Source organism: Oncorhynchus tshawytscha, linkage group LG28, assembly GCF_018296145.1.
Source record: "Oncorhynchus tshawytscha isolate Ot180627B linkage group LG28, Otsh_v2.0, whole genome shotgun sequence".
In the NCBI taxonomy this organism is placed as follows: domain Eukaryota; kingdom Metazoa; phylum Chordata; class Actinopteri; order Salmoniformes; family Salmonidae; genus Oncorhynchus; species Oncorhynchus tshawytscha.
In genome coordinates, this window is record NC_056456.1 from 33678979 (window position 1) to 33691853 (window position 12875).

General features: G+C 45.4%; 1 protein-coding gene across 4 annotated transcripts in view; it reads right to left on the reverse strand.

The window, feature by feature from the left end:
• Positions 1-5186: 5186 nt before the first annotated feature.
• LOC112227141 (F-box-like/WD repeat-containing protein TBL1XR1) overlaps positions 5187-12875 on the reverse strand; it is a 27212-nt gene continuing 19523 nt past the window's right edge. For 3 of the 4 annotated variants that reach the window (XM_024391995.2, XM_024391997.2, XM_024391998.2), the window contains 4 exons: positions 10270-10397; positions 9745-9910; positions 9369-9470; positions 5187-7779 (listed from right to left, as the gene is read on the reverse strand). In XM_024391995.2, coding sequence (XP_024247763.1) covers positions 7753-7779; positions 9369-9470; positions 9745-9910; positions 10270-10397 — 423 coding nt within the window. In that variant the 3' untranslated portion in view covers positions 5187-7752. The remainder of the gene's footprint in view (positions 7780-9368; positions 9471-9744; positions 9911-10269; positions 10398-12875) is intronic. The other variant, XR_002949827.2, reaches the window with a different exon arrangement.

Here is a 12875-nt window from a genome sequence, read left to right on the forward strand (position 1 = left end):
ACACACAGGATACACACACAGGATACTTGTATCCGTAACAACCAGTATAACTATCCTGGACCCAGTAGGGAACAACCATCTAGGACCAGTATAACTATCCTGGACCCAGTAGGGAACAACCATCTAGGACCAGTATAACTATTCTGGTCCCAGTAGGGAACAACCATCTAGGACCAGTGTAACTATCCTGGACCCAGTAGGGAACAACCATCTAGGACCAGTATAACTATCCTGGACCCAGTAGGGAACAACCATCTAGGACCAGTATAACTATCCTGGACCCAGTAGGGAACAACCATCTAGGACCAGTATAACTATCCTGGACCCAGTAAGGAACAACCATCTAGGACCAGTATAACTATCCTGGACCCAGTAGGGAACAACCATCTAGGACCAGTATAACTATCCTGGACCCAGTAGGGAACAACCATCTAGGACCAGTATAACTATCCTGGACCCAGTAAGGAACAACCATCTAGGACCAGTATAACTATCCTGGACCCAGTAGGGAACAACCATCTAGGACCAGTATAACTATCCTGGACCCAGTAGGGAACAACCATCTAGGACCAGTATAACTATCCTGGACCCAGTAGGGAACAACCATCTAGGACCAGTATAACTATCCTGGACCCAGTAGGGAACAACCATCTAGGACCAGTATAACTATCCTGGACCCAGTAAGGAACAACCATCTAGGACCAGTATAACTATCCTGGACCCAGTAGGGAACAACCATCTAGGACCAGTATAACTATCCTGGACCCAGTAGGGAACAACCATCTAGGACCAGTATAACTATCCTGGACCCAGTAGGGAACAACCATCTAGGACCAGTATAACTATCCTGGACCCAGTAGGGAACAACCATCTAGGACCAGTATAACTATCCTGGACCCAGTAAGGAACAACCATCTAGGACCAGTATAACTATCCTGGACCCAGTAGGGAACAACCATCTAGGACCAGTATAACTATCCTGGACCCAGTAGGGAACAACCATCTAGGACCAGTATAACTATCCTGGACCCAGTAGGGAACAACCATCTAGGACCAGTATAACTATTCTGGTCCCAGTAGGGAACAACCATCTAGGACCAGTGTAACTATCATCGACTCAGTACTCTTTGGGTGCAAGAATATCATAACATTTAACAGTAGAAAAAGTAGATAATCTAAATTGAAATAATTTTGAGTGTTGAATGTTATCATGATCAATTAGATATTGGAAATTAAATAAATGTTTCTGTTGCTACTTGTCAGATTTGTTTGGTTTCTATTACCAGGTATGTAATGACCTTTTAAAGGTGGCATTACCTCTTTAAGGGCTCTGTTGTGCAGCTGTGCCTAAACCGTGCTTGAAACTCAGGATGTAAAAACGGCATTTGTCAAATGATGCCACGTACAATTAAATTTTTAAAGAAATAAACGTGGTAGCAATGTAAAACTGCCCCCCCTTCTTTTTTTTTTTAACAAAGGCCAAAACTGCTTTCAAACGTGTTTACCAGCTATCGCATTAAGAATTGTTGTGCATTGACTACTTGTCTGAGTAAATTTCCCTCCTATGGCTCTCTAACACGCCTCGAGAGGAATATTTATCTCACATAGAACACAACAAGCCGACTAGGTAAATAGGTCAACTGTGCTACTGTGGGGTTGTCTGATTTTGTTATAAAAACAACATTACGTCAAAAATAGTACCTCTGGAAAGGTGCAGAGTTAAAAGTACAGGCTCTGAATGACTTTGCCAGTAGTTACAGTAGGCTACACACCGCTGTCGGAATTGAGCGCTGCTGTGGTGCGCGTTATAGATTAATTAATGGCTCGTCAACAATCATGCATGTCAGTTCAGTGCACACAGATTAAAAAACAAAATAAAACATTTAAGAATACATGTATTTGGGAATATATTGAGTAGAACATACATGTTTTTGTCTGTATTAGGCTGTATAATTTCCAAACCAGTAGGATGAGCAATCTGCATGTATAATTTAGTGACTTCCTGTGGTAATGGCAAGGGAGGCCAATGCAGGGAGGAAATGGACCTCCCCTGTAAATTTGAAACAAGACCATTTTTTAAGATAAAATATATTTAAAAAAAATCATCATTGTAAATAAAACTTCATATAAATCATATCTGCATAAAACACAGTTTTGCAATGAAGGGGTTTAAAGTAGTCTCAATTGCAATTCCTTTTAATATCCCAATTTCACAATGTACTTTTGACCACTAGATGGCAGTCACTGGCCATTGAAAAAAAGCATCGGCTGCTCACTGGACTGCATGCTTTCCCTAACTTGTAGCCTAGGTTTGGACAACTAGACACAGAGCATGCAAACATCACAAGACCGAAAGCAAATACTAACTCAGATAACGCAACATGTAAAGTGTTGGTCCCATGTTTCATGAGCTGAAATAAAAGATCCCAGAAATGTTCCATATGCACAGTAAGCTTTTGTTTACATCCCTATTAGTGCTAAGTTCATCCATCCACCCGACAGGTGTGGCATATCAAGAAGCTTATTAAACATGATCATTACACAGGTGCACCTTGTGCTGGGGACAACAAAAGACCACTCTAAAATGTTCAGTTTTGTCACACAACACAATTTTAAAGTTGAGAGGGAGTATTTTAGAGAATTTGGCAGTACGTCCAACTGGTCTCACAAGCGCAGACCACATGTATGGCTTCGTGTGGACGAGCGGTTTGCTGATGTCAATGTTGTGAACAGAGTGCCCCATGGTGGGGTTATGGTATGGGCAGGCATAAACTACAGACAACGAAGACAATTGCATTTTATCGATGGCAGTTTGAATGCATAGAGATACCTTGATGAGATTCTGAGGCCCATTGTCTTGCCATTCATCTGCAACCATCAGCTCATGTTTCAGCATGGGATGCTCTGGATCGATGTGTACGACAGCGTTTTCCAGTTCCCGCCAATATCCAGCAACTTCGCACAGCTATTGAAGAGTGAGACAACATTCCACATCAACAATCTGATCAACTCTATGCGAAGGAAATTTGCCGCGCTGCATGAGGCAAATACATGGTGGTCACACCAGATACTGACTGGTTTTCTGATCCACGCCCCTATCTTTAAAAAAAAAAGTTATCTGAATTCCCAGTCATGTGAAATCCATAGATTAGGGCCTAATTTATTTCAATTGACTGATTTCCTTATTGAAACTGTAACTCAGTAAAATCTTTGAAATGGTTGCATTTATATTTTTGTTTCGTATATTTTCTTATTTTCGTTAGGCAATAACTGAAGTGTGTGTTCACAATAACTCAATTCACCCTTCCATGCCTTTTAAACAACACAATTTTTCAAAACCTTGGCAAAGGGTCAAGTCTACAAAACTTTGAGCACTCTGCTCTTTAACAGAATTTCTGTTCCCAAGACTACAATGTATTAAAAGTTGAAGTTAGCAGAACGGCCTCCAAGTTTCATCTGGCTCCATCTTCTCCCACTTCCCATCATTGGACTTCCTCTTATTACCATATTTGGTGGTGAGTGGAAGTTCTAAACGGATACTTCAGATTTATACATCCTGTGAGACATCTGGCTCCATCTTCTCCCACTTCCCATCATTGGACTTCCTCTTATTACCATATTTGGTGGTGAGTGGAAGTTCTAAACGGATACTTCAGATTTATACATCCTGTGAGACATCTGGCTCCATCTTCTCCCACTTCCCATCATTGGACTTCCTCTTATTACCATATTTGGTGGTGAGTGGAAGTTCTAAACGGATACTTCAGATTTATACATCCTGTGAGACATCTGGCTCCTTCTGTCTGTGCCGAAAGTGCTCGAGGGACGATGCTACAGTGCATTCAGAAAGTATTCAGACCCCTTTTCTCACATTTTGTTACGTTACAGCCTTTTATTTTATTTTAAATGTATTACATTTAAAAAGCATTCTCATCAATCTACACACAATACCCCATAATGACAAAGCAAAAATAAAGAAAATAACCTTATTTACATAAGCATTCAGACCCTTCGCTATGAGATTCGAAATTGAGCTCAGGTGCATCCCGTTTCCTTCCATTGATCATCTTCCAGAAGGACAACCATCTCTGCAGCACTCTACCAATCAGGTGGCCAGACGGCAGCCACATAACAGACCACTTGGAGTTTGCCAAAAGGCACCTAAAGGACTCTGACCTGATAAAACCAAGATTGAACTCTTTGACCTAAATTCCAGGTGTCACATCTGGAAGAAACCTGGCACCATCTACAGTGAAGCATCATGCTGTGGGGATGTTTTTCAATGGCAGGGACTGGGAGACTAGTCAGGATTGGGGGAAAGATGAACGGAGCGATCCTCAATGAAAACCTGCTCCAGAGCGCTCAGGACCTCAGACTGGGGCAAAGGTTCACCTTTCAGCAGAACAATGACCCTAAGCACACATCTAAGACAACGCAGAAGTGGCTTCGGGACAAGTCTGAATGTTCTTGTGGCCCAGCCAGAGGCTGGACTTGAACACAATCGAACATCTATGGAGAGACCTGAAAACAGCTGTCCAGTGATGCTCCTCATCCAACCTGACAAGAGCTTGAGAGGATCTGCAGAGAAGAATGGGAGAAACTCCCCAAATACAGGTGTGGAAAGCTTGTAGCGTCATACCCAGGAAGACTCAAGGTTGTAATATCTGCCAAAGGTGCTTCAACAAAGTACTCAGTCAAGTGTCTGAATACTTATGTAAAAGATTCCATTTTTTTAATTTTTTGAAGTACAAAAAATGGGGTATTGGGTGTAATTTTTATTTTTTGTATAGATTTTAAAGGCTCTAACATTTTATTTAACCTTTTATTTAACTAGGCAAGTCAGTTAAGAACAAATTATTTTCAATGACGGCCTAGGAACAGTGGGTTAACTGCCTGTTCAAGGGCAGAACGACAGATTTGTACCTTGTCAGCTCGGGGATATGAACTTGCAACCTTTCGGTTACTAGTCCAACGCTCTAACCACTAGGCTACCCTGCCGCCCCAGTCGAGGGGTCTGAATATTTCCGAATGTACCATGACCAAGGATAGACTACTGCACAACCTATGGCTGAAGAGGATGTGTGTATTTCATAAACTAAAAAGATTAAATTTAAAAAAAAAACATGCAATACACCAAAAGGCCTCTAGGTGAGAAACAAACCAAGTCAACAGAAAAACCACACGGCTATTATCAAAATAGATTTTTTATTCTAGACGTTTCAAAGGTCTGATTGATATTACAACAGTCAGATGCGTAGGTTGCAGAGTCTCAGCATCTGTGTAAGTGAGAGAAAATAACATGGGTGAGGGCAAAGACAAAATTAAACAAAAAAATCTGCACACTGGTATTTACCTACATGGTCCAGGGTGTTATGGATACATCCACATTAAAGTTTAGATTTATTGTTCTTGTTCATTTTTGCGTACATAGCTACAAATAAATCAGAATTATAAAAGTTTTTCAAAGAGTACAAAACCTTCAAGTGCTTTTTAGGCATAGCAAAGATAGAATTAGTACTGTAGGTAGGAACAAGAAATAGCAAACACATGAATGCAGTGTAAAAAGATCATTTTAAAACCAGCATTATAAAATACCATTCCACTGTCAGACTTCCTAATAGTCTTCATGGTACGATCCACTCACTGTTGGTTATATTTAAGCAAACTTCAAAATACTCTTAGCTAGCTTCTGTACAAAATGCATTTGTAAAACAAGTGACGTTCTTTCTGAGCAAAGGAGGCTTTTGGATATTTTTGTTGTTAAATAAAACACGGGTGTTTTAAAAGCCGCTGGATGTTAGCTAGGGCTAAGAGATGGTATGTTGGAATGCCATGAAGTTGGGTTGGATCCAATGTGTACCCAACAAGTCAACAGTTTAGAAACTACTATTGTCCCTTTTTCACAGAACGACTGTACGCGTTCAGCTACTGGAGAGATATTAAACTAACAGGATTATCCTGCGTCTGGAAGTACCAACCAGGGTTGGTGGTCAAAGCCATTTAAAGTGCTCAAATTCCAATTCAATAACGGGAAAAAAAAGTTGACATTTATTTTCAATTAATATTTTATTCAAATTCTTGAATTGGGAGTTCACTTCCAGAATTAATCCAAATGGAAATGATCCCAACCATTGCTTGAACACATGTCCCTGTTTTGTATTATTCTTAAGTGCAGAAAATAACTTAAAACAAACCCATTCTTAGGGCTGCTCTTTTACAGCTATGACCGTTTTAATGGTATTTTATAAAAGAACCATTTCTCATGGTGAAAGACCCACATGATGCATAAGAATAACACATTTCCAAGCGTGTCTTCGAGAGTTATGGAGAATTTCTCAAAACCAACCTTGCATACAAGAGCCATACAAAAAGAATCCCCTGTAATGTCACACACACACACATATATATATATATATATATTATATGTAGTTAGAATGTTACGTCAAGTCATATGTTCCAAAGTCCACTTCTCATCTCCCTGCCTAGAAAACATCCCCTTCTGACCACCACAAAAGAAATAAGCACCATCTATCCATGCACAGGCCTTGACACAGCCTGTCTCCCAAGTGTTAGTGCTGGGTAGAAAATCAATCATCCACAATGACCTAAGAGCAGACACAGCAGTGCGTCCTCAAACAGAACACTTGAAACAATGGTTCACTCCGAAATCAAAGTTGGTCAGAAGTTACGACTCAAAAGTAGTCTTGGAACGTTGACAAAATCTCATGTTTGACCAATTTCGGGTATGAAAACTCCCGGCTAACTTTGACATCGGCGTTTGTATGGGGGTTGTCCTGTGTCCTATTCATTCATGAGCTACCCAAAGCACTGCCATTCCTGTGTTCTGGCTAAAAGAGCCACGGAGGCACAGATGGACGATCAGCCTTTCCTTCTACATAACACTGAAACCTAAACATGTCCTTAAAATATGACAGGATGGGGTTATGTAGTAGCTAACGGTGATGATCTTTAGTCCAGAGATCTAACAGTTTTCACACCTGAAACCATTTCTCAAGGTAAACAAGCAAAATGAGACATTGGGCATTCGTCCTCACTAAATGCTCTGACAAAAAAATAATATTTAAAACAAACAATTTTGGGCAAACAAAAACAAGCATCAAAATTACAATTAACCCATTTCAACTTCTGAAATATAGATTTGTTCAATGTTTTCTTGAGCCATAAAAAAAAAAAGTACAGTGCCAAAGTGAATGGATTTCTCCCAATAAACAGTTTCAAAACCAAATGGTAAAATAAACAAAAAGCCTACTGACCTCTCCACTCTTTCCCCGACATGTAACACAAACCTACGGCAAAAGGACGACAAAACATGCTGACATGTACAATATGCACACACCAACGACGTGAGGGAAAAAAGACATGTCTAATTTCTGGTATAAAGGATAAAAATAAACAAAGTAAACAAAATAGCAGATATTTTGGTATGTATGCAATGGGTCCCCTTTGGGATTTTTTAAATTCTCTGAACGTAAAAGTAATTCCTCTCTCCTGTGGGTCTGAGTGACTTGATGAGGTGGGGGGGCAGACCCCCTTCACTGGAGGTTAGTTTGACCCCTTCTCTGGAGGTGTAGTTTAAGTGTTTATGTGGGTGTTGGGCGCTCTGTCTGTGGTGGTGGTTGTGATGGCAGGCCATGGCTTCTGATGGGACTACAGCAGTGTAGACGACAGGCAGGGACAGTCATTTTGGCTATGTACACATTCGTAGTCGGTCCATGGCTCCCCAAACGAGCGTCATTTCCTCAGATCTAATACACAAACCTGGAACAGAGAAAGAGAGCAGGAAAGATAGACGTTAAAGGTCATATGTAATGAGCTGGGCTATATTTTTTTCTGACCACATGACCAGACCTGGAAAACCCCTGGCCTTAAAAAGGTCCGTTATCTACTTTCCCATAGTCAGAAACATTATGTCTCTGCGTGCAGTTTGAAGTTAAGAGGTAGATTTGCGTGCCATTGCCAACGAGCATTAGCGCAATGACTGAAAGTCTATGGGTATCTGCTAGCAGGTACCATAGACTTCCAGTCATTATGCTAATGCTAGTTAGCATTATCTGGCTATTTGGCAATGGCTCCCGAATCTACCTCTTAACTTCCTTCATACTTGACACAGAGACATACAAATGGTGATGCATAAGTTCATCTGACTCTGGGGAAGTAGATAAATGGCCCCATTACCAAAATCCTGAAGTATCCCTTTAACATAGAAACCAACTATGCCTTTAACAATGAGACAAACACACATCCATTACTAGTCTAAGAGGTCCAGTAAACACTGCAGAAAGTCACTTAATTATTCAATCTGCGGAACCTCAGGTTCTGACACCGCCTGGTATCGGTAACAGAGAGAACAGTCTGACCATTTTTAAGCCTTGTCCTGACACCACCTGGCATAGAGGTCATAGATGGCAGAGAGCTCGGCTACAGTGATGTACTAGGGCATACGCACTACCCGCTGTAGCACCTTGCGTTCGGATGCCAAGCAGTTGCCATACCAAGCGGTGATGCAGCCGGTCAAGATGCTCTCAATGGTGCAGCCGTATAACTGAGGATCTGAGAGCCCATGCCAAATCTTTTCAGCCTCCTGATGGGGAAAAGGCATTGTCGTGCCTTCTCCACAACTGTTTCTGTGTGTGGACGATAATTCCATAGTGGACACCAAGGAACTTGAAGCTCTCGATCCGTTCCACTACAGCTCCGTTGATGTAGATGTGTCGTCAGCAGACTTAATGGTGTTGGGAGTCGTGCGCGGCCACGCCAGTCGTGGGTGAACAGGGAGTACAGGAAGGAACTAAGGGGCCCCCGTATTGACGGTCTGTGTGGCGGATGCGTTATTGCCTAACCCCACTGTGGTCCCTCAGAAAGTCCAGGATCCAGTTGCAGAAGGATGTGTTCAGTCCCAGGTTCCTGGACTTAGTGATGAGCTTGGAGGGCACTATGGTGTGGAACTTCTAGAACAATCCCTTACAGATGACCTGTAGATGATCAAGACCATCGACAAACTAGCCGTTTGATTCATTACTCCTCAGCTGCAACTGTTGACAAGTAAACAATTCTGTTCATTGCCCTTTTTGACCTCCAGATGAATATAACAGACGCCAGATACTGGACAGGTAGCGAACAGATCATTAGCACAGTACTACAATCTATATGAAGTGTCACTACTTGGGGCTCGTGAACAGTGTGTGTAAATGAAGCCAGGCATTTACCCGGACCACGAGACGTGAGCAGGAAACACCTTGGGTCCTAGATAAAGCTTTTAACTGGGGTCTGACGTTATTCCATCTCAGCTCCTCCGGCAGGATATAATTCCTGGCTGTGTCCATTAAGAGGCAGCTAGTGAGACTTACCGATCCGTCTGATGCACTGGCTCCCACCTTGTCGCCCGTGGCGTTCCAGCACACCTCGAAGATGCCCCCCGTTCCCCTATAGCTATGGACTAAAGCACCCGTCTGGACAGAGGGATAGACAGAGGGATAGGGGTGTAATCAGCGAAAAATGGATTTGGGGCAACTCAATTTCAATCATCTTTACACGCATCTCACTAAAGGCTGAGCTCCAGATTTACATGTAGAACTCAAATTTTCACAAATCACCCATTGAAATCAATGCATCATATACGTCAGAGTCAGGCACCCAGATTCAGGCCCAAATATTCAAACCCATTCGTCGACCACCAGACCAGCCCTACAAGAAACAGTCGGGCTTGAGATGTGAATGATATACCTGTGTGTTCCAGATGTGGACACACTTGTCGAAGGAGCCGCTGGCAAGGTGGCGCCCGTCGGGGCTGAAGGCCACACTGTAGACTGGCTCCTGGTGGCGGGTGAGCGTGTGGATGCACACGCCTCGCTCCACATCCCACAGACGCACCGTCGAGTCAAACGACGCGCTGGGGAGGAGAAGAACAGTACTTTAGTATCCATCTTCTGCTCCTAACGACCCAGACACCACCCATTTGAGAGGGAGCATGGTGCAGCACCCCTGGAGCTGTTTAGGAGGGTAAAAGGCAGGGAGAAGGACAGAAGATCTATTCACTTATATTTGATTACAGTGACGATCCTGGGCTCTTTATTTTTTTTCTTCAGCAGGGGGAAACAGAATGTCACAGATAGAGATGAGCACATGACTCCATACTACGTCATGTACAGCTCCTAAATGTTTTTTATGATACATAACCTCTTATGATAAAAAACCCCACAAAAAACAGAGGAATGCTGGGAGTTGGAGTGTTTCACCATCTTTTATTACCTAGCCAGCATCAGGTTGGCATTGGGGTTGTTGGTCCCGGGCCCCGTGGGGCTCCACTTGATGGTGTAGATCTCCTTACTGTGGGCCTGCAGGTCGTGGACACACGAGTCCTGCTTCATACTCCAAATCTGAGAGACAGACGGGAGAGAGACAGACATAATGTAGCACCGTGGGATCGACAGAGACATTATGTATTACCGTGGGATCGACAGAGACATTATGTAGCACCGTGGGATCGACAGAGACATTATGTAGCACCGTGGGATCGACAGAGACATTATGTAGCACCGTGGGACAGACAGAGACATTATGTAGCACCGTGGGATCGATAGAGACATTATGTAGCACCGTGGGATCGATAGAGACATAATGTAGCACCGTGGGATCGACAGAGACATTATGTAGCACCGTGGGATCGACAGAGACATTATGTAGCACCGTGGGATCGACAGAGACATTATGTAGCACCGTGGGATCGATAGAGACATTATGTAGCACCGTGGGATCGACAGAGACATTATGTAGCACCGTGGGATCGACAGAGACATTATGTAGCACCGTGGGATCGACAGAGACATTATGTAGCACCGTGGGATCGACAGAGACATTATGTAGCACCGTGGGACCGACAGAGACATTATGTAGCACCGTGGGATCGACAGAGACATTATGTAGCACCGTGGGACAGACAGAGACATTATGTAGCACCGTGGGATCGACAGAGACATTATGTAGCACCGTGGGATCGATAGAGACATTATGTAGCACCGTGGGATCGATAGAGACATTATGTAGCACCGTGGGATCGACAGAGACATTATGTAGCACCGTGGGATCGATAGAGACATTATGTAGCACCGTGGGACAGACAGAGACATTATGTAGCACCGTGGGATCGACAGAGACATTGTGCGTGAGAGAGGTGTGCGTGTGCGAGAGAGGTGCGTGTGTGTGTGAGAGAGGTGTGCGTGAGAGAGGTGTGCGTGAGAGGTGCGTGTGCGTGAGAGAGGTGCGTGTGCGTGAGAGAGGTGCGTGTGCGTGAGAGAGGTGCGTGTGCGTGAGAGAGGTGCGCGTGCGTGAGAGAGGTGCGTGTGCGTGAGAGGTGCGTGCGTGAGAGAGGTGTGCGTGAGAGGTGTGCGTGAGAGAGGTGTGCGTGAGAGAGGTGTGCGTGAGAGGTGTGCGTGAGAGAGGTGTGCGTGAGAGAGGTGTGCGTGAGAGGCGTGTGTGAGGGTGCGCGTGCGTGTGAGAGAGGTGCGCGTGTGTGTGTGTGAGAGGTGCGCGTGCGCGTGTGTGTGTGAGAGAGGTGCGCGTGTGTGTGTGAGAGAGGTGCGCGTGTGTGTGTGTGTGTGAGAGGTGCGCGTGTGTGTGTGAGAGAGGTGCGCGTGCGTGAGAGGGTGCGCGTGTGTGTGTGTGAGAGAGGTGTGCGTGTGAGAGAGAGGTGCGCGTGTGAGAGAGAGGTGCGCGCGTGTGTGAGAGAGGTGCGCGTGCGTGTGTGTGAGAGAGGTGTGCGTGTGTGAGAGGTGCGTGTGTGAGAGGTGCGCGTGTGTGTGTGTGAGAGAGGTGCGCGTGCGTGTGTGAAGAGGTGCGCGTGCGTGTGTGTGAGAGAGGTGTGCGTGCGTGAGAGGTGTGCGTGTGTGAGAGAGGTGTGCGTGTGTGAGAGAGGTGTGTGTGTGTGAGAGAGGTGCGCGTGCGTGTGTGTGAGAGAGGTGTGCGTGCGTGAGAGGTGTGCGCGCGTGAGAGAGGTGTGCGTGCGTGAGAGAGGTGTGCGTGCGTGAGAGAGGTGTGCGTGTGTGAGAGAGGTGTGCGTGTGTGAGAGAGGTGTGCGTGTGTGAGAGAGGTGTGTGTGTGTGAGAGAGTGTGTGTGTGTGAGAGGTGTGTGTGTGTGAGAGAGGTGTGTGTGTGTGAGAGAGGTGCGCGTGCGTGTGTGAGAAGAGGTGTGCGTGCGTGAGAGGTGTGCGTGTGTGAGAGAGGTGTGCGTGCGTGAGAGAGGTGTGCGTGCGTGAGAGTGCGCGTGCGTGTGTGAGAGAGAGGTGCGTGTGTGAGAGAGGTGTGTGTGCGTGTGTGAGAGAGGTGCGCGTGCGTGTGTGTGAGAGAGGTGCGCGTGCGTGTGTGAGAGAGAGGTGCGCGTGCGTGAGAGGTGTGCGTGTGTGAGAGAGGTGTGCGTGCGTGAGAGGTGTGCGTGTGTGAGAGAGGTGTGCGTGCGTGAGAGGTGTGCGTGTGTGAGAGAGGTGTGCGTGTGTGAGAGAGGTGCGCGTGTGTGTGAGAGGTGCGCGTGTGTGAGAGAGGTGCGCGTGTGAGAGAGAGAGGTGCGCGTGTGAGAGAGAGGTGCGCGTGTGAGAGAGAGGTGCGCGTGTGAGAGAGAGGTGCGCGTGTGTGAGAGAGGTGCGTGTGTGAGAGAGAGGTGCGCGTGTGAGAGAGGTGCGCGTGTGAGAGAGAGGTGCGTGTGTGAGAGAGAGGTGCGCGTGTGAGAGAGAGGTGCGCGTGCACGTGTGTGAGAGAGGTGTGCGTGCGTGTGTGTGTGAGAGAGATGTGCGCGTGCACGTGTGTGAGAGAGAGGTGCGCGTGTGAGAGAGAGGTGCGCGTGCGTGTGTGTGTGAGAGGTGCGC